Source organism: Corvus cornix, chromosome 23, assembly GCF_000738735.6.
Source record: "Corvus cornix cornix isolate S_Up_H32 chromosome 23, ASM73873v5, whole genome shotgun sequence".
In the NCBI taxonomy this organism is placed as follows: domain Eukaryota; kingdom Metazoa; phylum Chordata; class Aves; order Passeriformes; family Corvidae; genus Corvus; species Corvus cornix.
The window spans coordinates 5,223,475-5,247,945 of NC_046352.1; the positions used below are offsets into that span (position 1 = coordinate 5,223,475).

The window sequence follows — 24,471 nt, forward strand, 5'->3', positions numbered from 1 at the left end:
TTATCTTTGAATTATATATGAGCCACCGTCAATTTGTCTTTGCATTAAATATGAGTCCCTCTCAATTTATCTTTGCATGAAATACAATCGCCACGGTGCAATGCCCTTTGCTCTTCTTGGATTGAAGCATCCTGTGGCATTCCCACAAAAAGGCAATATTTAGGCTCAAAAAACATGTAATTTTAGCTCCTTAAGGATTTTGCTGGCTCCGGCTGGACTGGCAGCTGTCCCTCAGCACAGCAGAACAAATTTGAGGTGCTGTCCAGCGTGTTTTGATGCCCCCGTTGTGCTCCCCTCTATGGGAGGGATTTTTGCCTGCTCCAGTGTTGATGTTGCCTTTGGTTCAGTAGATGCCCATTTCCCCCCTAATGATCACAGTGGCATCTGGCCGGGCTGGGGATGGTGGCAGAAATCGAGCCCTCTGGGGAAGCACTGGCTCTGAACTAACTCTGTCTTCTTCTGGATAATCATCAGGTGATGGAACAACTGATTTCTCCCCACCCTTATTTTTCTTTCTGTTTTATCTGACATTGATTTAATAAAAGTTAAAGATCTGATGAGGATTTTTAATAACACAGTGTTGCTCTTGAGGTCAGGATAAAGCTGCTCAGCTGTGATCAAGTCTTTCTGTGCCCAGGGTTGGTGTTAATCCTGACATTGGTATCAACAGATACCAAGGGTCATCTTTTCCTGGCAGCTGGCATTGAGCTTCTGGTAATTAGAAAGTTAAGAATCAGTGGAGACAGCGTCTGTGGTGTTGTGACACACCCAATAAACCCTTAATGCCTGGTTTGGGCTGACCAGAGTCCACGGTGTGGGGAAGGGCTGGAGGATTTTGCTGCCTGTCTAATCCTCACGCCTGATCTCTGCCCTCGGAGCAGTGTGTCGTTGCAGAGACTTAAACCCAAAGATTTCCAGGCTGACCTTGGTTCTCACAGTGCTTTTATCAGATCAGTGTCAGAACAGCCCAGTCAGGATGTGGAGATGGGAACTGGGTGTTTACAAGATGTTTTTAACCCTGTCTCACAGCCCCCGCTAGTGAAGACACAGACTGTCACCATCTCTGATGTGTCCAGCGCCGTCAAAAGCGAAATTCCCACAAAAGAAGTCCCCATTGTCCATACAGAGACAAAGACCATCACCTACGAAGCTGCACAGGTAAGGTGTGTTCTGATAAATTTCCCAGGGGCTTAATTAAACTCAAGTAAACGTTTTGTTTCCAAGTCCTCAGGATGAGACAGCAGCACCTGCCTTTTTCCGCATGTCTGAGTGCAGCAGACGCATTAACTGATGCTGTGGACACTATTTCCAGGTGCATCTGGTATTTTTAGAGGAGCAGTGGTTTTGCTATCCCTGAAGAGTAATTATTTTTTCAAGATGTGCTTGCAAACAGAATTTATTTTCAGCCACTGGTGGCTTCAGGAATTGAATTTGTCTGTACAAAGTTAACATGAGTTGGCCTTTTTTCTGCAAGAGATGCCTTGTTTTCCCAGCTACCCTGAAGAGGCTGTTTGTGCCTCTTCAGAACTTGGTTTATAAATTATTTGGTCATCCTTAGGTTTCAACATTGAAATGGTTGTTAAACACCAAATGTTTTGTATAAAATGCAACTTGAGTGGGTGTGTGGTGATCAGTAAAGTAAAAATGTTAGTGGAGCAATATCAGGATATTCCGGTATGGATTCATTGCCAAGGTTAAAATTATCCTCGATCTAAAACAGGTTTTAATCACAAAATCACAGGATGGTTTGGGATGGAAGAAACCTAAGACTTCACCCAGTTCCAGCCCCCTGCTGTGGGCAGGGACACCTTTCTCTAGACCAGATTGCTCCAAGCCCTGTCCAACCTTGGACACTTCGAGGGATGGAGCAGCCACAGCTGCTCTGGGCAACCTGTGCCAGGGCCTCACCACCCTCAGAGAGAAGGATTCCTCCCCAATATCCCGTCCATCCCTGCCCTCTGGCAGTGGGAAGCCATTCCGTGTGACCTGGCCCCCCGTCCCTTGTCCCCAGTCGCTCTCCAGCTCTCCTGGAGCCCCTTTAGGCCCTGGAAGGGCTCTAAGGTCTCCCAGACCCTTCTCCGGGCTGAACACCCCCATCTCTCTCAGCCTTTATTTATGTATTTGAGATTTTGGAGCCTGTGTCAGCTTGGCTTTGCCATCACTGTGGTTGTCAGCAGCAACCCGTGCTCTGCTGTTGCAGTGAAGTGACTGTGGGATGTTGTTATGGATGCAGGAATCTCATGATTGTGTAATTTGGGACTCCTAAGGAATCCTGTGGCTGCTCAGCATCCTCCCAACTGCAGGATCAGAGAGATGGTTCAGACAGTGGTGGTGAGCATTGCCCTGGCTTTCAGCGAGCAGGTGAATAGAGCAGTTTTGCTCTAACTGGGAAATGGAAAGGAAAGGTCATCTACAGGGCTGGGATCAGTGGGCTGTGCATGCATGGTGTGATGTGCCATGAGATCTCTTCTAGTCTGTGGAAAATGGTCCCACCTTGTGGTAATTCCAGATATTGTCCCAGTGCTGAGCGAGCACGCTGCCCAGTGGGCACATGGAAAGCACGGCCAGGATGAGCTGGCCAGGATGACTTAGTTTGGGATTTTTGGCAGACCTTGAGCAGTCGAGTCATGCAGGGTGAGAACCAAGAACCAGCTCTAAAAGTTACTCCTGTTTCAGCAAATGTCTGGATGTTCTCTGCTTCTGCAGAGCATAAAGTGAGGGATGTGCAAGGTGTAGTCAGGAGGGAGGGAGGGTGACAAATACCTTCTGAATCAGGTTGTGCTCTTGGCTTTGTTGATCTCCATGGATACAGGCAGGTGGAATTTGGGATTGGTGTCCATGCTGGTCTCCTGTCATGGTTCAGGCATGGACAGTATGACCAGTACTGTGGTGCCAGCAGCGTGCCCAGATTGGGGTACATCCCAGCCCTCCTGATCTGAGGAGTGTCACAGGTCCTTCTTGCAGGATCTGTGCTTTTCCAACCTCAAAGCACAGGGACTTTGAGCTTTCAGAGACCTGTCCAGCTCTTGTGCACATAGGCACAGGCTGACTTGTTGTGTCTTGTGGTCCATGATGGAGCTGCTGTCCTCAGATTGTCTTGTCTGGCTCTGGTGATGTGGAGCCCCTGCTTCTGTCCCCACTGCTCAGGGCCTGTTCTTGTGTCCCACAGACAGACGGTGGCAATGGGGATTTAGACCCTGGCGTTCTGCTGACTGCCCAGACCATCACCTCGGAAACCACCAGCAGCACCACCACCACCCAGATCACCAAGGTAACACCAGGAAGCACCACAAAACACCAATTCAGACAACAACCTGAAGGAGAGATGGGCAGGGATGAGTGAGAGGGAAAAAAAGCTTTTGGAAGGTCCTTTCAAATACGTGATTAGTACCTGGAGCAAAGCACGAGGGGTTCGGTTTTGGTTGTGTTAAATCTGTGGATTGTGCATTAATTGCAGCACAGTCTGGACTCTGACTGTCCTGTGGGACAGCAGGGAGAGCTGTACTGTGAGGAAAAGCTCTTCCCTGGCTCAGCTATAAAAAATGACTCTTTGACAGTTTTTCCTTGAGCAGCAGCAGTTTTCCCATGACTCTAATGCCGGGTACAACGGCACTATTTGGTGACACTATTTTTGGATACTGTCTTTAGACAGGCAGCCCCAGTGAGCTCAAACTCCTCTGCACTTCTACACTAACAGTGGCTTTTCTGTCTTTTCTAGACTGTGAAAGGTGGCATTTCAGAGACACGGATTGAGAAGAGGATTGTCATCACAGGAGATGCAGATGTAGACCATGACCAGGTAGGAGTGTGGCTATAATCCAAAAGAGTTTCCCAGAGCTGGCAAAAATCAGTCAGGCTGCCTGTTCAAAGAAAATGTCACCAAAAAATGAGCCAGGGAAATTATACTGGGGTAGAAATAAAATTTCATATTTTTATAAATTGTGGCTGCTCCATCCCTGTAAGTGTTCAAGGCCAGGTTGGACAGGGCTTGGAGCAGCCTGGTCTAGTACAAGGTGTCCCTGCCCATGGCAGGGGGTGGAATGGGATGAGGTTTTAGGTCCATGCCCAGCCAAGCCACTCCATGATTCTATATCAGTAGAAAATTCCTTTTTGACATTATGCAGCTGAGCCAGCAAAACTGAATTTCATTCTGAAGCTGGTGTTGGCAGCAAAGTTTTGATTCCAGAATTGTTTTGGACAGTCGTAGGTTTTTTTAAAAAAATCCATTAAAATGTGAAATAAAAGTTTTCCTTGACATCTGGCTGATCTGGATTCATTTTCCCATAACTTTGAAGCACTATTGCTACTCTACAGTGCCAGAAGTAATTTCAGAGCACTCAGCACCTGTGCTACATCTCTTTGGCTTTATATGAAACCTTTCTGATGACTCAGGCTCATTGGCCTCTTGCATGTGTTGGAAGTGATGGTTTTGTCATCAGAGAATTATACTTTGAATTTAAATTTAGTCGCAAGTATCGTGGGGGTGGAAAATATTCTTATGACAAGATCTAATTTATTAACTCCAACAGAAAATGTCTGAGATATCTGAAATGTGCCTATCACGCTTGCTGGAAGAATAAGCAGGTTATGCTTAATTGCTCTCATCCATCTTCTGCCATGGGGCAGTGGAGAGATGGGGGGGTATTCTTCAAATAGTGCTTTTCCTTTCAGAAATAATGTAATACCACCTAAAGTCACCAAAGTGTGTGGCTGAAGTCCTGGGGGCAGTTTTGGGCACCACAGTTTAAGACCTAAAACAATTACAGAGATTCCAGAGGAGGCTGTGGAGATGGTGAAGGGTCAGGAGGGGCCACATAAGGAGCAGCTGAGGGCCCTTGGTGTGTCCAGCTGGAGCAGAGGACACTGAGGGCAGAGCTCAGCGGGGGCTGCGGCTCCTCCCGAGGGGCAGCTCCGATCTCTGCTCCTGGGACAGGGACAACACCCAGGGAGCGGCTGGAGCTGGGCCAGGGCAGGCTCAGGCTGGAGAGCAGGGAAAGGCTCTTCCCCCAGAGGCTGCTGGGCACTGCCCAGGCTCCCCAGGGAATGGGCACGGCCCCGAGGCTGCCAGAGCTCCAGGAGCGTTTGGGCAGCGCTGCCAGGGATGCCCGGGGTGGGGTTTGAGGTGTCTGTGCAGGGCCTGGGGCTGGACTGGATGATCCCTGTGGGTCCTTTCCAGCTTGGGATCTTCTGTAATTCCATGAAGTGCATCCACTTTTCTTTTTCACACCCTAGAGTTAGAAGCAGGTTCTTGTGCCCTAAGGGGATGGTGGCTGCCATGCTCTGACACGCTCTGACACCCTCTGACATGCTCTAACCTGTGCTCTCCCATGCTGTCCCGCAGGTCCTGGCACAGGCGATCAAGGCTGCCAAGGAGCAGCACCCAGACATGTCGGTGACCAAAGTGGTTGTGCACCAGGAGACAGAGATTGCAGAGGAGTAGCCGGGCTGTGTGAGTAGAGACCACCTCAGCTGGGGGCAGGGGGTGATTGATCTCTGTGCACATGAGATTTGGGTAAACAGGGTCAGAGTTGAAGTAAAATGATCATTGCTCTCTGCGGAGTCCTGCTCAGGCTGTTCCTGTTAGACCCATGGAGGCTGATGAGGCAGTCACAGACAGACTAATCCTGTGAAAATGAGCCAGAATGGGTTAAAAGCTACACAGCTCCTGCCATGAGGCTGCTTTGCCTTCCCAAACATTCATTATGTGCTTGGGTGCTCCAGGCCCCGTCCAACCTGGCCTTGGATGCTTCCAGGGATGGGGCAGCCACAGCTTCTCTGGGCAGCCTGTGCCAGGGCCTGCCCACCCTTAGAGGGAAGGATTCCTTCCCAATATCCCACCCATCCCTGCCCTCTGGCAGTGGGAAGCCATTCCCTGTGTCCTGTCCCTCCGTCCCTTGTCCCCAGTCCCTCTCCAGCTCTCCTGGAGCCCCTTCAGGCACTTCTCACCTGCCATTAGTGATAATTCACCTGAAATCAGTTCCCATCTGGCTTCAGGGAGGCAGATTCCTGTCTCTCCCAGCAAGCTGCTGTTGGTAGCTGTAACTTACCCTCTTTCTCTCTTGATAGGAAACATTCCTGCAAGCCACAACACCAGGAAAAAGAAACCCAGCAAAACTACCAAGAAACTACCTGGAGCACAAAGACCTTGGATTTCCGACTTGACACTCAGAGACATTCATATCATTTATTAAGCATTGTGCATTGACATTTTACTTGGGATTTTTCCAGACTCCACTGGATCCTATTGGATATGGGGTTTTGTTTTGTCTTTTTTTTTTTTTTTTTTTTTTATATCTATTGTGACAGAAATATGCCATACTTCTAACTGGACTGAATATTTTTTACAGGTTTTCAATTTTGCATTCCCTCTCACACAAAGCCTCTTCAGACACAGAATTCCACCTCGCAGGGCTCCAGGGCTCCCTGTTTTAACCTGTATTCCCTCTGCCTCATCAGGGATATCGGAGCTGTATCCATGCATATTCCCAGTGTGGGATCTGTACGCGCCTTCACAAAGCCATGGGTCCTTCTGCCAGGAGAGTCAGTTTAAAGAGTCAGACTTTGTGCAGCATTTCCAATTGCCTCTGGATTATTTTTGTAGCTCCGGGGAGCTCCAGCCCCACTGCGACCCCCGGGCTGCTCCGAGCTCCCTCCCCGCTGGGTTCCAGCCCTGATGTGTGATCACAGTAGGGTTTTGTGGTGTAGCCTATGCACACATCTGAATAGTTGACTAGATTTAAGGAATACTGGAAGTTGCTTCAAGTATCTTATACTGTGAATTTTAGAGCTTTAAGAGGACTGTGATAGCATCTTGCCTTCTTCCTGTGTGTCTCTGCCGAGTGCTCCCCACCTGTTTGTGTTTTCTAGATGCCATTAAATTAAAAAGCCCGTAGAAGTGTGTGTTTAAGGTGTTTGGACTCGGGATGCTATTAAGGTAGGCTTGTGCAGCATTCACAGGAACTGAGTTTTTCAGTGTCATAGTTTTTCACTTGTTTGTGTTCATGATTTTTAAATTAGGGAGGGTTTTTTTTTTGTAAGTCATGGGTTGGGTTTTTTCCCTCCCCTCACAGTGCTATTTAAAGCTGAACACGTTACCCATTTCCCAGAGCATGTATCCTACTATCATTTAATTTAAACTCCTTTAGACAATCCTTCCTAGGCCTGCAAGCTGTATTTGGAGAGGCTGAACAAGGAATTTTAGGAGGTGTCAAGTGTTGCTGGTTGTGATAGAGCCAAACCACATGGGAAGTGCTGCCATTCCCTCTTCCACACTGGCCTAAGGGTCTGGATTTGGCTTCATGACCCCCTTGCTGGAATGAAATATCAGGGTGATTGAATCTTGAGGCTGAGCTTACAGACCCCCAGGGCCATCTCCAGCACAGAAGCGGTGATGCAAAAACATGATTTCAGGGGCTGGATGTGCTCCCACTGCTGCTCTCTCAGCTTCGTGGGAATGTTCTTGCCTGGTTTGTCCTTTCAGCATTTAAATTCAAGATTCAAGAAGCAAAAAACCAACCAAGCTCTGTAAAGAGTCTGCCCAGACACCTGTGAACACTTCAGTCCACTTGAGATTGTGATTTTTTAATTTTTTTTTTTTAATGTATAAATATATATATATATAATGTGGCACAGTGGTAGCTGAGGGCAGGGAGTGCTCTGCTCCTCAGGTGAGGATGGGAGGAAAATGGCAATAAAGAAAAATGCTCTCCAGTTTTAAATTTAAATAATGTATTTCAGAAGTCACTGAATTTAGCTCAGGCTGCAAAGACTCCACTGTGTAGCTGCCCTGGAACTGCGCTGGGGCTGGTGCAACTTCTCAGCTTCAGGTGCAATTTTAATTAAGCTGTCGGTATTGATTGGAGACGCTGCTGGATTTTGGCTCTATTTGAGCCTTGCTGGCCCTGGGTCCTGCTCAGCCTCCAGTCTTCCCATGCCGGCAGCTGCCTCTGGGCTGCTCTGGGTGCAGGGTCCCCTCCCGGGATGCTCTGCCTTCCTCAGGGCATCGTGCTCTGGGGATTTAGAGAGTCCTGGGCTCCACAGCTGTAGTGTAGAGATTAAGTCTTCCTGTCCATGTCTGAAAAGCCCTTTTCTTCCTTATTCTGCCAGGCAGACCCTGGAAGGGGTCTGTGTCTCTGCTGTTCTCAACTTAGTTGGGTAATGCTTGCCTTAAACACCCATCATGCTGAGCACCCTCTGGCACTGTCCTTTTTCTGGGAATTGAGTTTTTTGCTACTCAGTCCTTCCTTCTCACTTGGCAACAGCCACCTGAGGAGTGAAGGGGCACATGGAGCAGTGGCTGAGAGGATTTCTGGGCTTTACCAGGCAGAGCCAGCGTGATAAATTCAGTTTGTCCATAGCACTTGAAGGCACTCTGCTGTCAGGAGAATTTAGGGGAATCTGGTCCTTGGATGTTCCCCTGGGGTATCCCATGCCCTGAGCATGATGAGTGAGACAAAGCAGGGGATTTCTGGGGTGAGAAACCTGGCAGGAGAGGTGGTTCCTTTCCAAAAGGATGTGCTCACTGTGGTTGCGGATGTCCCTTGTTAAAGGGCCCATAGACTAGAATAACCCTATTTTTATTTTTTCCCTGGATTTTGGGTGGCTGTTTCCAGGTTGTCCATTCTCACACTTCCCCTGCGGAGTTCTTGCTTCTCCTGGAATAATTTAAACAAGTCATGGCCTCCTGTGCCCTTTGCCATCACCTGCTGTCTGACCTCAGGAGTTTCCAGCCCCGCTCCTGCCAACGTGGTGCCCAAGCCCAGGAGCTGGACAGGAGCTTGGGAAGAAGATACAAGTTAAAAGCAGAAGAAGCTTCTCTCACCCTCATTCAATGCCGTGGTGGGGCTGCCCACTCCCCTTCCACCTCTGGTGGGATTTAAAATCCTTGGCTCTGAGTATGCTGTGTCAGCTCGAGGGACAAACCAGCTAAGTAAGGTCTATTTATATGAATGTTCCCAGCTCTTCCCACTCCACAAATTCACCCAGAGACTGTCTTGATTGTATAATATACATTATATGGAAGCTATTTATATATGAATGAATGTTTTTATAGAAAGGAAGGCAAGGAGCTCCTGTTCTCCTCCATTAAACTGGAATGGCAGCTCCAGTTGCCCAGTAGCAATCCCTTGACCAACAGAGATGTGTTAGCAAAGGACTGACTGATTTCTGGTTTTAATAAACTGTGGTTTGCTGATTTTCCTAATTGTACAATTACCTTAAGAGGTGGTAGTGTCCCAGCCTTAGAGATGAAACTTGTAAAAAAATATAAAAATAAATAAAATAATTTAGTTGAGAAGATGAAGGAGCTTTGTAAAATTTTTTTAAGGCAATTGTGAATTGTCTAGGCTAGGCGTTTACACTCTTTATAAAAATAGGAACTTCTAAAGTTCGCAAAACTTTCTAGATCAACTAGTGACGGGATCTGTTATTTTGGATTTTCATAGTGAATCAAAGGGAAAGTTGCCGTAGCGTTTAGGCAGACCTGAGTGTTCAGTATTGCTTCTTGTACTGCATTTTTCAATAAATTTTCAAACAAAACTCTCCCTGGCACTGAATTCTCTTCCTTCTTCTCACCTTCCTCCAGGTCTCTCTCCTTAGCCTGGTTTTACCAGCCTAAACCAAAGCCCCCAAAAGGTAGCCACGGCGGTGCCAAAGCTCTCCCAGTCCTGGGCCAGCATTTCCCTGGGCTCTTGGTGCCTTCAGACCCTTTAAACAGTTCCCAGTGTGGTCACATGTGGGCCAAAGCTCCCCAAAAGGGCCAGAAGCAATTCCCAGAGTCCAACTTTGCCCCAAAGCAGCATCACTTGATACAGAACCTCCCTTTGGGCTGCGGAATTTGTGGTGAGCCCAGATGAAGTCTGTGCTCAGCAGCTGCTGCCCAGCTCTGAGTTAGTATGATTGAACTGGAGTGGGGGGAACTGTCAAATCCATCAATATTTTGGTCCTATCTCATTTTTTTTTTCTGGCTGCAGCAACTTTAAGAGGGACAACAATAAGGCACAAAAAGCTGACAGGGCATCTTGGCTGCAGGCCTGACAGAGAGCAAGAGCCAATTGGCCCAGTTAGGGCAACTGGAGACTGGAAATTGGCTGGAAAGAGCTTCCCTGGGGGCAGGGGCAGCCCAGGGGCTGGCTGTGGTACCTCCCCGTGCCTCAATTTCCCTAACAGGCAGAAAGGGAAGGGTGGTATAGGGCATGTTGTACTAAAGCACTGAATTCCCATTGCTCCAGACAGCCATCACCTCTGCGACCCTGACCCTGGACAGTTTGGTTCCAAGTATTAAATCTCAGTGTCCTGTAAAGCCAAAATTACCAAGGAGCCTCAGAAACTGACCCTGGAGAGTTGGGAAACTGCCACCACCGAGGCTGCTTTCCCGTAAGTGTCACAGCAGCGTGACTCACTCACAGCTCTGCGGCAGAGCCACGTCCCGTTACCTCCCAGGCTCCTGCCCTCCCCAACCCCCGCAGGGTCACGCCAAAACCAGCCCTGTTCTGGGGAGCTGGGCCCCAGGGAGGTCCCAGCACCTTCAGACAACGCGCTGGTGTGAGGGGTCATGCCTGGGCACGAACCACAGCCCCAAAAACATCATGTTTGGGGACAACCAACCAAGAAAGGGCTTCATCCTTTTGCTCAGCTGCGCTTTGGGGTGTCAGTCCCCTGCTCAGTGGCCAAGACATCACCACCTGCTCCCACTCTTGGCCCTATTGAGCGTCACCTAGGGAGCAGCTCCAAGCTCTGTCGGGCTCCTGTGGGTCCCAGTCTGTCCCACAGCTACCAGCTCCAACAACAATATGGGATTGTGCTGGACTGCACCAATGTGTCCTGGCAGAAACACCATCAGGGACTGCCATGGGGAGGGGACATGGGCCTGATGGTTCCCAAGGGGCTTCTGGCACATCCCTGTCCTGGACACACTGCAGGGACATCAGTGGCACCAGGGATTGCCCATCCACCCAAACCACGGCACTTTGCTGGGCAGGAGTGTTGCCATCGCCAGTGAAGGGACAGCCCAGCACAGGGGATGCTGAACCCCATCCCAAATGCCCAGGGGAAAAGTGTCTTCAACTCATTTCCCTCAGGGTACAAGTGCAGGGACAGTAAATACCCACCTCGATGCTCAGCCACGATCCTGCACTGTCTGGGGCCATCCCAGGAGACCTCCCCCCTTCCAGCCCCTCTGGGTGGGTGTCCCAAGCCCAGGGTGCCTTTATCCCCCTCACAGCCAGAGCAGGAGAGGGTGTGGTAAATGCTGCCTGTGGCATTTTGTCTGGCTACAAGCAACGGAAAATATTAGGCAAACAAACACCATGGCAATCCAGATGCAAATAAATAAAACCCCAGTCCCTTGTCCCAGCCGTGCAGGAGGCAGCAGCTCCTGGTGGGCTGAGTCTGCGCTCCTGGGTGGCCCCGCACCAGCTCCAGCCCCCAGATCCCACATGAAAGGCAACGACTCTGTCTTGGAGATCCCATGCTTCAGGAAGAAGCCACAAAAGTCGCTTCCCTTCATCACCCATCCCTGGTCCTTCCTCGTGTCTCCATCCTGGAACTCAGGAGCAGCTGTCACATCAGGAGAAGAACGTTCCCCTTCAGTCTCCAGCTTGTTCCAGCCCAGGCTATTTTTAGGCTGTTTCTCCTGTTTTGGGGGCTCAGCAGCCAGTCGTGTTCCCAGAGGATCAGGGCTGCTCTGAGGGCTCCAGGGGGAATTGCTGTGGGAGCCAGGCAGCAGCAGGGCAACTCCATCACTTCCAGCTGAGAGAGCCCAGGGTTGTTCATCCCAGGGTCTGAGATAAACAGGGTTGAAAGGTCAAAGAGGAATTACGTTGACAATGGGCCAGGTTGGACACGCTGAGCTCAGCTCTGAGCTCCATCACTGGGGAAACTGAGGCATGAAAGAAAAGCCAAAACCAGGTGGGGAGTGACCTCAGGCCCTGCAGCAGCTGGGTCAATGGCCTTGGATTCATCCCTGCTCCGTCCCCAACCCCCCAAGGAAGCACCACTGCAGGACTCCTACAGATCCATGGGCATCTTTTGCTTTTTGCCCCCAGCATGGGCAGTGGTCCCTGATGGGCTCCTAGCCAAAGCCCCAGAGACTTGGGCTCCAGCCCTGTGCCAGTGTTCGGCTGTCAGGACACATCACATGGGCACTGACAACACTGGGCTTTCAACCCAGGACCAGCCCCAGGGGGATCCATCCCACATTGCTCAGCCCATTTCTACACTAGGATTAATGTGCAGAGCCTGGGGTGCCAGGGAGCCTGTACAGGACACCCCCAAACCCACAGAAAAAAAAAATAAAAAAAAAATTAGGCAACTACCCCCAAACCCACCCCAGCTCCAGCCCCATTCCAGCTCCCTTGGGTACCGGGAATCACTAGGATGGGTTCCTTTGGCTCAGTGCTGGCTCATTAATGCAGGCAGGCATTTCGTATCGCACTACTGCCCTTTTTAAAATAAAGCACCAAAGATCAGCCCCCTGCCGAGAGGTGCCAGGGCGTTACAGAGCCGGGGAGCACACCCGCCCCCATCACACCGCTCCTCCTTAACCACGGCGGGCAAAAGCCACACTCACCCAGCACAGGTCACTCCGTCCCCGACACTTCATCTTCCCAGCACCTCGGCAGATTTACGGCCGGGATCGCTCACTCCTGGCTGTACTGCAAGTGCGCTCTGCGAGCAGAGCCCTCGCCTTCCCACAGACTTTAAATCTTAAGGAAAGGCTCTCCGGCCAAGCAGATCCATGGCTGTGACCTGCCTCACTGCGGGGAGAGGAGGACGAGGAGGAGGAGGAGGAAGAAGAAGAGGAGAAAGGGCTGCAACCAGCCAACAGCTGAGCAGGATCAGGGAGTGATTGTCCCCAGCTGTGGTTGTTGTGCTCCCTGGGGACAGAGGTGTCCCAGCAGCAAATCTGGAGACCCGCTGGTGTCCCTAGGCATGAGAGACCCTCTAACAGCCACCGGCACGGTCTGCACCTCCCCAGAGCACAGCTCCCACACACAGCCTGTGGCAGTGGTTCCCTCAATTCATTTTCCACATTTTATCCATTTTTGGCCCAAACTAAGCTGTCCTGTAGCCATTCACCAGCTGAGAGGTCCCTTGGTGGTGAGGGCAATTGGTCTCTCCAAATTCCACCCTCTGGTCCGAGGGACCCCCGGGGTCAGTCCTCGTCAGCCTGGACACATTGGTGTTGGGGACAATCCCCCAGTTTTCCTTGCCGGTGTTTTTGATGAAATCCCCCTTCTGTTGGTAGGAATCTCCTCCTGCAATGGCCACCTCCTGGAGTGGGATACCCCGGGGGGTGCCAACAGCTGGATATTTAATCCAGAGTGTATTCAGCCTGTTCTGAGCAGGACAGAAGGTACCACCAAGCACTGCCCTTCACAGACTGCGAGTGTGCGATCTCCAGGGTTTCCAGGATTGTTCCACTTCACAGCTCTGTAGCCAAGCAGTCAACGGAGGGTTCTACCCAGGGTGTATACTTCTACTTTCTCTTTTAATTTCTGTTTCTAACCCAGCCTCATCCCTGCCCAGTTTATTCCCAGCACACTGGGAGGACAGCATACACGGCATCCACCCGCTGAAACCAGCACTGTTAAAATCCCGCAAACACTCTGGAAAAGGGGTCCACAGGCGGAGCTGAAGGTGAGGGATGCGCTGATGCTGCTCTCCCTGGAGAAGGCACAGGTCTTCTCACCCTGCCAGATTAATTAATCGAGCTGCTTTGCATTTTGAAATGATCCCTGTGTGACTCAGAATTGCCTTCCCTGGAGGATGCTGCTGAGCTGGGAAGGAGGATGGGGCAGGAGAACGATGCTGGTGCAGGCACATGATCCAGGCAAGTTCCCCTGTGATCCAGCCATTTCCCACGGTTGGACTGAGCCCCAGCCAGAAAATGAAGGGGAAAAATGAAAACAAAAGCATCCAGTAGCTTCTGGTGCAGCTCCTTGTGGCATTTTGGGCTCCAATTTCTTGCTGCCAGTTCCCAAAGCATGGCCCAGGGCCCGGCATCAGCTCTGGCTGCAGCTGGTTAAGCCCAAATTTAAAGTTATTTTTGGACATAAACAACCTTCTGGCACTTCCCCTGGGATGCTGCTCCAGGGCAGACCCCGATGGTGACTTTCTCTTGTTGCTGTTTATTGCATTGAATCAGTGCCTAAATAATGTTGAGATTAAGCAGCCAAATAAATAGCTGAGCTCGGGCTGGTATCACTCCCGGAGAATCCTTTGGGATGCAACTGGCCCCAAACTGCAGCTGTTGGTCCCATCCCTGTTCCCTGCACAGGGGGAAGCTGAACCAAACCTCTCTGGGAGGGCTGGCATTGGAAACAGACAGAGCTTTCCCTTGTAAAGCAGAAAAAACCCCCAAAACACTGTGGGGGGTTGCTTTTTGGGAAAAGAGGGGGCTGGGGTAGAAAAGGCAAATTCCAAATGATTTTGCTGGGATGTTTCAATCTGGAAAAGGACATTGTCTCCAAAGTTTGCAAGGTCTGACACTCTGTGTTCAGACCAGAGAGGGAGAAGCAGAGACAGGAATAAAACCCCCCAAACACAGATAAAACATATTTCAGCCATTCAAACAGGCCCTGGTTTTGGGAAAGCAAAAGGCAAAGATCCCATCTAGGCTGCCACAGCCATTTTGAAGCCTCCTGAGTTGCTGGAGAGCAGAGCTGTCCTCATCCTATCGCTCCAATCCATCCTTCCACACCCCCAGCATCCCAGGGCTCCTCCTGCCCAAGAGAGAGCTGGAGGGAGTAAGAAGGGATGGGATGAACCCCCAGCTCCCTTTTCTCCAGGAATCCACCCCAGTGCCGAGGCCACCTCTCTGGCCTCATCCCATACAGCTCCTGTTCTGCATCCAGCAGCCACTGAGTAACACCACGACACCAAACAGGACCTGGCAAAATCAGCACTGACACTCGCCCACCTCTCTGTCCCTTCACACCCTTCCTCCCACTACCTGCATCCTTCATCCCACCAAAAACCAGCACAAACAAACCCAGATCCACAGAGAGGCTCTCGGAATGCGCAGCAGCACCTCGCTCGCTGCCTGCAGCTCCCCGGGCACCTTTTGCATCCCTTCTCTCCATAAAAACTCCAAACCTTGAGCTTATCCCCTCATCCTGTGGATGCTGAGCAGCTGGTTACGGAGCATCCCTTCTTCAGTGGAGCCTGGGTGGAGGCACAAGTTCTCACAGACCCTCTGGACGCACTGCTGCAGGCGCTGCCCCTCCCCAGCATCCCACGGGCAATAGGAGGAGGCAAGGCAGGACCACATGGCATCCAGATAATATTTAATAGCCCTGCTGGGCCTATGTGCTCTGGCCAAGCAAATTTTCCGGTGGGTTGAGGCTGGACAAGGGGACACCACCCCCCAAAGCATCTCCCCACCCCAACCCTGCTGAAATAAAGTGCTGTGGGGGCTGGTGAGCTTCACCCGCCCCCATGTCCCCATCCCACAATTTGCGTGGGGTCTCAAAGTGAGGACTCCTCCAGAAAAGCCACCAGGAGAAGGGCTTGTAAGGCCAAGGGCATCCACCGTGAAGGACATCCCACCCTAGGCAAATCCTCCCCCAGGAGCAGAGGGTCAGGATCTTCCTCTTGGCATTGGCTTAAAAATGCCACCCCCAAACACCCCTGGATGTGGGGTTTTGGGGTCGCTGGTGGCTGCTGGGGGCCAGGATGAGGGACTGGGATGTTGTTACAGTCCCCAGAGGTGTTGGGGACATCAGACTCGCGTGCCCTGCTCCATCCCCACTACCCAGGAGCTGGGTCGGGGCTCACCCCGACTTGGGGGCTCGCTGGGCTCCAGCAGCCGGTCCGAGGACTCGCCAGTACTTTCCAGTTTGGCTAAGCCCACCAGGCTGACGTGGTCCAGCCGGGGCCAGCTCCGGTTCTTGCGGTCCTTGATGGGGGCCACCAGCAGCACCCCCGGCTGGCCAAGGTCCAGGGATTTGGAATGTCCCGGGATGTGGAGGTGCACATCGGGGCTGAGCTCCACCAGCGGCTCCGCGCCGGGACAGCCACCACCCATGTTGATGACAATGTGGCCACCACCACCATCACCACCGCCACCGTCCTGGCCGCAGGGTGCGGTGCTGTCACTGATGGAAAGCGGAGCCTGGGAGAGCTGTGGTGTTTTGGGGGGATGCTCAGCAGGGCCCCTCTCTGCCCTCCCGCCAGCCGCCCGTGCTGCCCCGTCCAGCAAGCAGTTGTTGAGCTTGATGATGGGCAGTGCCAGGGCCCCAACAGCCGAGGACAGGAGGGACTCGGCTCCGGCACGGCACGGGAGGCTCAGGTTGATCTCAGTGGAGCGGAGACTATGGGGAGAGGCCGCAGGGGAAGCTGCTGGGTGCTGCAGGAACTCGGCCATGGTCTGGAGCCTGTTGGGGCCGTAGCAGTCGGACCACTTGCTGCCAGGGCCAGGACAGGGCTGGCAGGACAGGTCCACCTGGTAACAGCCCTCCACACACTCAGCGTTGGCCCTGGGGACGGGCTGGCTGTCCCCGTGCTGGCAGTGGCCATCCTCGGGGCTGGTCCCCTCGGGCAGCCCCACTGCCAGGCCGTAGAGCCCCTTCTGCATCAGCCGCCGGGTCTCCATGTCCCTGTTCTCATACAGCATCGTGTTGGCGCAGATGAAGATGAAGAGCCCGATGCCCATGATGACGGGGCCGATCAGCTTCAGCTTCTCGCTGTGGGGCACGTGGCGCCCAGCCGCCACCTCCCTCCTCATGTCCCCCACCACACTGGTGTTCCCCGCGCTGGCCCCAGTGCCCCCATGTCCCCGGTGAGGCCAGTAGCCCACCACGGCAATGGTCATGCCCACCAGCACCACCGAGATGCCCACCATGACGAAGGCTCCTGCGGGTGAGCGCATGCGGAGCTGCCCCTTCAGCGGGGGCTCCATTGGGGGCTTGCGCCGCAGGCGGCGGCCCCGGCGCCGCGGTGGGACAGGGGGCACCGGCACCTTGGGGCCCCCCTGCTCCGGCTCCCGCATGGGCCCGTTGGATTCGGCGCTCTCCGCAGTCATCGTCTCTGGCTCAGCCGCAATTCCTGCAGGACGGAAGAAGAAAAAGGTGAGCAGGCGTCACTGGGGGTCTGTGTGCCCAGAATGCTGGAGCACGGGGACCACAGGGACACTGGGAGCATGGGGGTGCTGGGAACATGGACGGCACAGGGACACCAGGAGCAGGGGATGCCGGGAGCACAAGGACACCGAGCCCGCAGGTGACACCGGTCAGGGACCAGCAGCTTTGCTCTGCCCCATTGCTCCCCTCTTTCCTCAGGTCACTTCTCTCTCCCCACTCAGGAGTGAAGGGCTGAGGAGCCCCTTCCAACCACACTCCCAAAGCCCTCAGATTCATCCCTCTAAACCCCTGAGCTGTGCAGGAAGTGAGGACAGCTGTGCCACATCCAGCACAGAGCCATCGCTGGCATCGGGGCCCAAGGGACCTGTCCTGGGTCACCCCAGTCCTGTGACACCTGAGAAGGTGCCACCCCCAGTCTGCCACAAGAGCAGCGAGGGAAGGGGCTCTTTATTCATCTTCGGGGGAAACTGAGGCACCTGGAAACCCAAATGAAAGGTCTGACACAGCTGCACCACCCAGGGCCCTGTGAGTGATGATCCAAGCACAACCTAAACCAATATCAAGCCACTCATCAGATGGCAGGACCCACCAATCCATGGAGAATTTAAGCTAAAAGAGTTTTTTCCCCAATTTTATGCTGTCTCCTATTTCCCCTGACCTGCTCAGCGCATCCCCAGGATCCCACCCTCACACACACCAACACCAAACTCCACATCTAGGGATTTACAGGGATTTACAGTGCATGGTGTGTCATTTTATCCAGAACTTTATTTCCTAGACAAGCAAAAAGGTGTGGAAGCTGCTGCCCAACACAGCCAGTGACCAGCCTGGTGGGAAGCATCAGCTGGGCTGGCACCATTGTGCCTGGGATAAGTGGAACCCTGGGAAGCTAAAACAGGCCTTGAACATGTCCCAGACCAAAAACATCTTTAAAAAAATATAAATAAGCTCATGCTGACAGGAATCCGTGTCCTCACAGTGCGGTGCTGCGTGCCCAGCATGGCTGGCAGTGGGGCTGGGGCAGGACGGAGTGTCCGTGCACTCTCCTGTGTCTCTGGGCACTGCCAGCAAGGGAATGCTGCCCAGGCGGTTCCCAAAGGAACATCCCAAAGGGGATGTGAGCAGGGAGAGCTGCAGGGTGGCCCCCAGCCAAGGGATGCTGTGGGAGGGGGCTTCTCACCCCAATTCATCTTAAACTGTCAAGAAAAGCATTTGGACAACACGGAATCATGGACATTGAGCAATTCAAGTCCAGAAACTAAACCCAAGGAGAACCCTGCGGGAGGAGAGGGGTGACCTCTCCAATTTTACTCCCCGAGATGAATGAAGTGCCTAGAGCCAGTGACCAGCATCCAAACAGCAGAAAAATACTACATTTTTTTTTTTCCCAGTTAATCATCTTAAGGTGTTATTAGCATCAGAGGGAAGGAATTAAAAGATACGAGTTCCAGGATGACAGCTTGTTCCTGGCACAAAGCTGTCAAGCTGTGACTACTTGAGTAAGGGAGATTTAAAGGGAAAAAAAATAAAGTCCCAAAAAAACCAGACCAAACCCCAGGCCACTGCTGAGTGGGGTGTTAAGGCTTTCTGGAAAATAAGTTGATAATCCCACATGGCAAAGGGAGAAACACAATAAACCCAAAGCAACATTCATCCTGAATGAAAAATGAGGCTTTAAATATTTTGGTATTAAAGGGAAACAACTGGACACTTGAACACATCCCAAAGACTGTGGGGTTTTTGCCTCCAAATGCCCTGATTTAGGTTATGTCTCCATTTTCTCCCATTTCCACCTTAGCTTCAAACTCTCTTAATTTTATAGCAAACCCTTTAAATGCCTTGCTGGCTACTTAGGAATTAAAAAGAGAATGACCCCCTACATTGCAAGAGAAAGCCTTGGACACTGCTGGGGGGGGAATATGAAACCCCCACGGCTCATGACCCCAAACTCACTCACACCAGGCACCCCCTGGTTTATTCCAGAATCTCAGCCATGCTTCTTTAACCCCAGTTCTGCTGTTTTCCTCTCTAACCCACCCTGTGGAATCAAGGCCAGTGTCCACAGGGACAGGAGCATCCCTGGTGTCCCACCTGTGGGGACAAAGAGCATCCCATGGGGACAACAAGCATCCCTGGGGTCCTGCCTGTGAGGACATTGAGCATCCCCTGGATCCCATCCAGGGCAATGCTTTGGGTCCAGGTGATGTTCACCTGGGCTGCACCAGGCTGCCCTTGCCACACTTTTGCACTGGATACAGTCTGGGGTTCATCTCAGGCTGCTTAGGATGGGGAGCAGGAGGATGAGAGGTGCCCACCCACCCCACATCCACAGGGTCCAGACCATGCTGGGGCTGAAACAACCCCCTTCCCACCTCCTCTCCTTATCCCTGGGCACGGGCACGGAGCTGCTGGCAGGAGGGACAGGCAGATGCCAGGAATCTGCCTCAGGCAGGGAATCCCCTCTGTAGCCCCGGCCACTATTCCTGCCCAAAGTGCCTGTCCCTTATCTCCACGCTGCCATGTTCTGAACTTGGAGCATTTCCTTGCTCATTGCTGGGGCTGGCTGTTCCCAGAGTTCAAAACCATTATTTTTATTAATAGAATCCCCAAGGTTATATAACCCTTTAAAAAAAAAAGAAATTAAAAAAAATACAGAACCCAGCGCTGCCATCCCCCCCTGCACCCCACAGCCGCCGACACTCCCGCGGATGGATTAATCCCACGTTGGAGCAGCTCGGAGAGCAGGAACGGGGCTCCTGGGGGTGCTGCCGGAGCACGGGGACAGCCCGGCCCCGTGCTGGGGACAGGCAGTGGCTTGGCATTCCTGGCCACCTCCCTCCAGCCCGGAGGCATTTGCGGCTCACCAGGACCAGCTCTGAGGTTTTGATTCCCGGCGGGAAGGAATGACAGTATGGAACTGTAAACGTCGTTCTGAAGCGGGATGAGCGCTGCTCTGCTGCCAGGTTAAGCTCCCAATCCCCGCAATAAGCCTGGCATTAAAATAAACCCAAATATTTCTCTAATCCCCCCCATCACGAAGGCACATTGCTGGCTCCACCCTCCCACCTCAATCCTCTCCCGCCGCCTTCGCAGACTGATGCTCCTAAAATTTGACACTAAATCCCAATGCATCCAACAGCAGCAGAGCTGGGTGGTGGCAAAGCAGAATTTGGGAAGGGTCCCTCTTGCAGAGGGATCCTCACATCCCCTGCATGTCCCTGGGATGCTCTGCTCCTGCTATGACCACACTGCCACCCTGAATTCGCAGCATCAAAGGCTATCAAAAAGCAGAACTGGCCTCCAAATCTCCCTCTGGATGAGGGGCTGTGCCAGTGTTTGGAAGTGCCACTCCAGTCCTGTGCCACAGGAGGTGCCACCCAGCTCAGTGACGGGCTGGAGATGCAGAAATGCCATACTGAAAAGGGCCAAGTGCAGGCAGCTCTGAGGGCCTTCCCCTTGCGGGTTTATCCCTCTTGCCAGTTATCCTTCCAGGAGCTTTTTATTTTCCTTGGCTCACACCTGGAAAGGGCCTCACTGCGGGACAGCCTCCACCACACAGAAGGGAATTAAAAGCCAGCATCTCCCTGGGGAGAGTGTTCCCACTGCTGTCATACCCCATCCCAGGCTGCGTTGCCCAACTGTGGGGCATGATCCCATTCTGCACCCAGGATCCCACCCTGGATGTAGGATCCCATCCCATGGGTCCTCTGCAGGGCATCACCCCGGGAGCTGGCACAGGAGCAGCCCCGGCTGTAATGAACACCTGAGAAACACCAAACAAACAGAAAACACCTCAGTTTTCCTTTTCTTTTCCAAAAATACTGTGACTTTAAGATGCTCTCCTGATATTGGGAGTAAACTAATTTTGCAATTCACTGCTGAATCAGCCAGCAAAGCTTGCAGTGTGTCTAACGGCCACGGTGATGGGTGAGACCCCAAACCAGTGAGCATAGCCCAGCCCCCTCTGCCTCATCCAAGCCCTGGGGAGCCTGTGACATCCAAGCCTGTGATGTCTGAGCTCCCTCAGATTCCTCTCCATGAGGAAAGGGGAACCAGGCAGCCAAGATCTTCTGGGTATGAGGCTGTGTCGAGCTGCTGGAGCCCCCCCAGCTCTCCCACCCACCGGGAAGGTACGGAGAATGGGAATGACAGTCTGCGCTGAGATGTGATGCTTAAAAATAACTCCTTTTCAGCCCAGCCTCCAATGCCGCCCCCAGCACGGGGCAGTAGGGGACCACAGGAGCAGCACCCAGGCACCAGCTCCTTCCCCATCCCATCTCCCATCCTGGCTGCAGGAGACCAAAGCCAAGGCCAGCAGGGGAGCAGCAGTGATCCCAGTGCACGGTGCATCCCTCGTGCTGGATACTCGGGATGGTCTGAGCCCCCATATCCCCAGCTCTGCAGTGCCTCCTCCTTTCCTGGTTTTCTGAGTTCACTTCAAATTCCCCTCCTTGGCTACACATAAAGGTCTCAGAGGGAGGGAATAGGAGAAAAATCTGCCAGACATTTTTCTGGGGGGTCTCCCAGCTGGAGCAAACCCTGTCACCACCCCAGCACCCACTGGCAACTCCCAGTCCGGAGCCTCCCCCAGGCTCATTCCCGAGGGATAAAACCTCCCTGTGTGAATGTGGCACAAGCATGTTCCCAATGCAGTGACAAAATCTGTGGCTCCAGCTCCAGCCTTAGCTGGGGACACCTGTTAATCAACCACAATTAAGTTCCCTCACAGAAGCTTCCACATAAATTCAGTAACACTAATTACCACAGCATGGGAAGGATTTTCCCCCTTCACAGTGAAAATCACTTTCTGGTCCCAAACTGGGAGTCTCATGGGGGCTGTGACAGATTTTCACCTTTGCTGCGGCACAGAAGACCTTGGGAGTGACAACCCAAAGGTCAGAAGGGCCCTTTATGCCTCTCTCCACAGCAGTGGAGACCTCGGTTTTCCCAGGTGAAGGATGGGATGGAGGAGGGGTTAATGCACAACCACCTCCACCAAGCACCTGTCAACAGAGGCATCACCCCCACACCTGCAGAAGCATCGGCACCAGCTTCCCATCATCAGGCCACACATCCCAGACAGCAGTCAGGAGCCACCAAGGGCACTGCTGTCACTTGGAATATGATCCAGGGAAAGATGGTGCTGGGGTGGTTTGGGGACATGCGGGTCTCTCCCTTTGCTTTCCACCCTGTGCGTGACCGCAGGCAGAAGATCCTGATGGGCAAATGGGATGTGAGGAGTGAGAGCCACCAGTGCCACCAGTAGCTCCAGCTCCATTCCCCTTGACTTCTCCAAACTCCTCCCTGCTCCTAAAAAACGGGGCCATGCTCTAAACGCCTCTCACCCCTCAGGCAAAAGAAAGTGTGTGGAAACATCCCACTGATTACTAATTACCAGCGCTTGCCTTACCCAGATTTGCTCTGCTAATTAGACTAATCTCCACGGCTGGGAAATGAGCTGCAGTCACCCATGGCGAGGAGCTCACGCAACTTGGATGATGCTTAACTCTGACATGTCAGATCCCTGCGATGGGATCGGGAACGTAATTCCCGGCTGCTTCTGATGGGCCATTGTCTAAGGAGACAATGGAAATGCCGCAAATTTGGTGTTTCTCCCCCAAGCCAATGCCGAAATCAGGACATCTGCATTGCTCAACTTTTTTGATAGGAACCAAATGCAAATAATTAATAAATCCAAATTCAAGATAATGCAGACATCTAAATTTAAATGGAGAGCGGATTTCTAATGGCAGCTCTTTGCTCGCTTGGAGGAGGGGGAGGAGTGAGGGGCTCAGAGGGATTTCCTGGGAGAATTCCTGCCTCTGGGAAGTGATGTGGGGTGGCAGGGCAGCCAAGGATGCAGGCTGTGGCCAAGCACCTTGCAAATCCTTGCGGCCAAGAGAAAAGGAAAGAGAGTAAAGAAAAAATCCATAGGCTGGGATTTCCAGGGAATTAGGACCAAACTCTTTCTGAATTTGGCACCTTCCCTGCTGCTCCTTTGAAAAATCCCTACCAGCACGGAGGGAGGCGGGAAGGGAGGGACGGAGTCTCGGGGGCTGCCTCCCTGCTCCCAGGCATGGCCCAAGTTATCCAGGGGGTACAGACACACAGATCCCATCTCCCACTCCACAGGCCCACATCCCACTCGGCCTGCAAGCAATTAAGTTCCCAGCTGTATTCCCAGCTGGCATCACCCTTACCTCCAGCTTTTTAAACCCTCCATCTCCCCTACTCTTTACCCTGCAAAAGACACATCTCCCTGATTTCGTGAATAAGGATCCAAACCCACCTAGAGGTGAGACGGAGCCGCTGGTCCGGCTGCGGTCGCTGACCCCTCCACACCGCAAAGCTGAGCCCCTTGTGCCCACAGGCCCTCCCGATCCCAAACTCCCGGATCTACTGGGATAATTTCCACCCATTTCTCCTCTCTCGAGTCTCTACATCAAACCCTGCGTGGGGATGAGCTGTGGGGCCACTCCTCGCCCCAGCCCTCTGCCAGGAGCCCCGGGAACAGCAAAAAGTGCTGGGATTGGGCAGTTCTGCCCAGCTCCCGGGTTTTGGCCGTGTGAAGGCGCGTGTGCTCCTGTGCGGGCTTGCATAGGAGTGTGTGTGTGCACATCTGTGCACAGCTGGGTGTGCATGCGAGTGTGGATGTGCGGGTGTGAGTCCGTGTGCGTGTCCGAGTGTCCCTGCGTGTGCTCGGGGTCTGCGGGAGCAGACTGGTGTCTGTGGGTACACCGTGTCCGTGGGTGCCCGGTGCCCCTCAGTGCGCAGTGCCCGTGGGTGCCCGGTGTCTGTCCATGGGTGCCCGGGGGTGCCCGGGGGTGCTCAATGCCGGCCTGGGGGTGCCCGGTGCCAGCGGCAGTCGGGTGCCCGCGGGTGCTGCGTGTCCGCGGTGCCCGGCGCGCATTCCGCCCGGGGTCCGTGTGCCCAGGGCTGATGTGGGTGTGCGGCCGGTGCCGTGTGTCCGTGTCCGTGTTCCCCCCGCCGTCCCCCCGTCCCCCCACTCACCGGCGGCCGCCGAGCCATGCTCCTCCCGCCGGGGCCGGTGCCCCGGGGGCGGCGGGCGCTGGGCTCCGCCGCTGCGGCCGGGGCCATGGAGCGGCAGGAGCCGGCGGGGCGCTGAGATTCCGGCTCCCCGCTCGCCGCCGCCGGGACGTCTGGGCGCGGGCGGGGGGGCGGCGGGTTCCGCCCGGCCCCGGGTCCCGCCCCGGCCCCGCGGGGGGCGGAGCGCGGCGGGGTCGGGCGGGGGGGACGCGGACGGGACGGGACCCCCCTGTGCCCCCCCCGGGCCGGGCTCCGGCTGGGCCCGCGGCCGCTTCCCGGGCGTGGGAAAGTTGCGATCGCTGTGCGGGATCGGTGGGATTTGGGATTTTCCCGGCTCCGAGCG

General features: G+C 53.4%; 2 protein-coding genes across 37 annotated transcripts in view; one reads left to right on the forward strand and one right to left on the reverse strand.

Annotated features, from left to right (window-relative positions):
• EPB41 (erythrocyte membrane protein band 4.1) overlaps positions 1–9,540 on the forward strand; it is a 94,648-nt gene extending 85,108 nt beyond the window's left edge. For all 36 annotated transcript variants that reach the window (XM_039564681.1, XM_019293778.3, XM_019293775.3 and 33 more), the window contains 5 exons: positions 1,030–1,158; positions 3,170–3,271; positions 3,719–3,799; positions 5,342–5,449; positions 6,067–9,540. In XM_039564681.1, the coding sequence (XP_039420615.1) occupies positions 1,030–1,158; positions 3,170–3,271; positions 3,719–3,799; positions 5,342–5,440 (411 nt within the window). In that variant the 3' untranslated portion in view covers positions 5,441–5,449; positions 6,067–9,540. The remainder of the gene's footprint in view (positions 1–1,029; positions 1,159–3,169; positions 3,272–3,718; positions 3,800–5,341; positions 5,450–6,066) is intronic.
• Positions 7,044–24,210, reverse strand: TMEM200B (transmembrane protein 200B). The gene is made up of 2 exons (XM_039564691.1): positions 24,093–24,210; positions 7,044–17,046 (listed from the first exon to the last, which is right to left on the reverse strand). The coding sequence occupies exon 2, from the start codon at positions 17,021–17,023 to the stop codon at positions 15,722–15,724; it is 1,302 nt and encodes a 433-aa protein (XP_039420625.1). The 5' UTR covers positions 17,024–17,046; positions 24,093–24,210; the 3' UTR covers positions 7,044–15,721.
• Positions 24,211–24,471: the final 261 nt, after the last annotated feature.

Excerpts from the sequence above, each read along its gene's own strand:
- TMEM200B (XM_039564691.1), bottom strand. The coding sequence starts at position 17,023 with ATGACTGCGGAGAGCGCCGAATCCAACGGGCCCATGCGGGAGCCGGAG.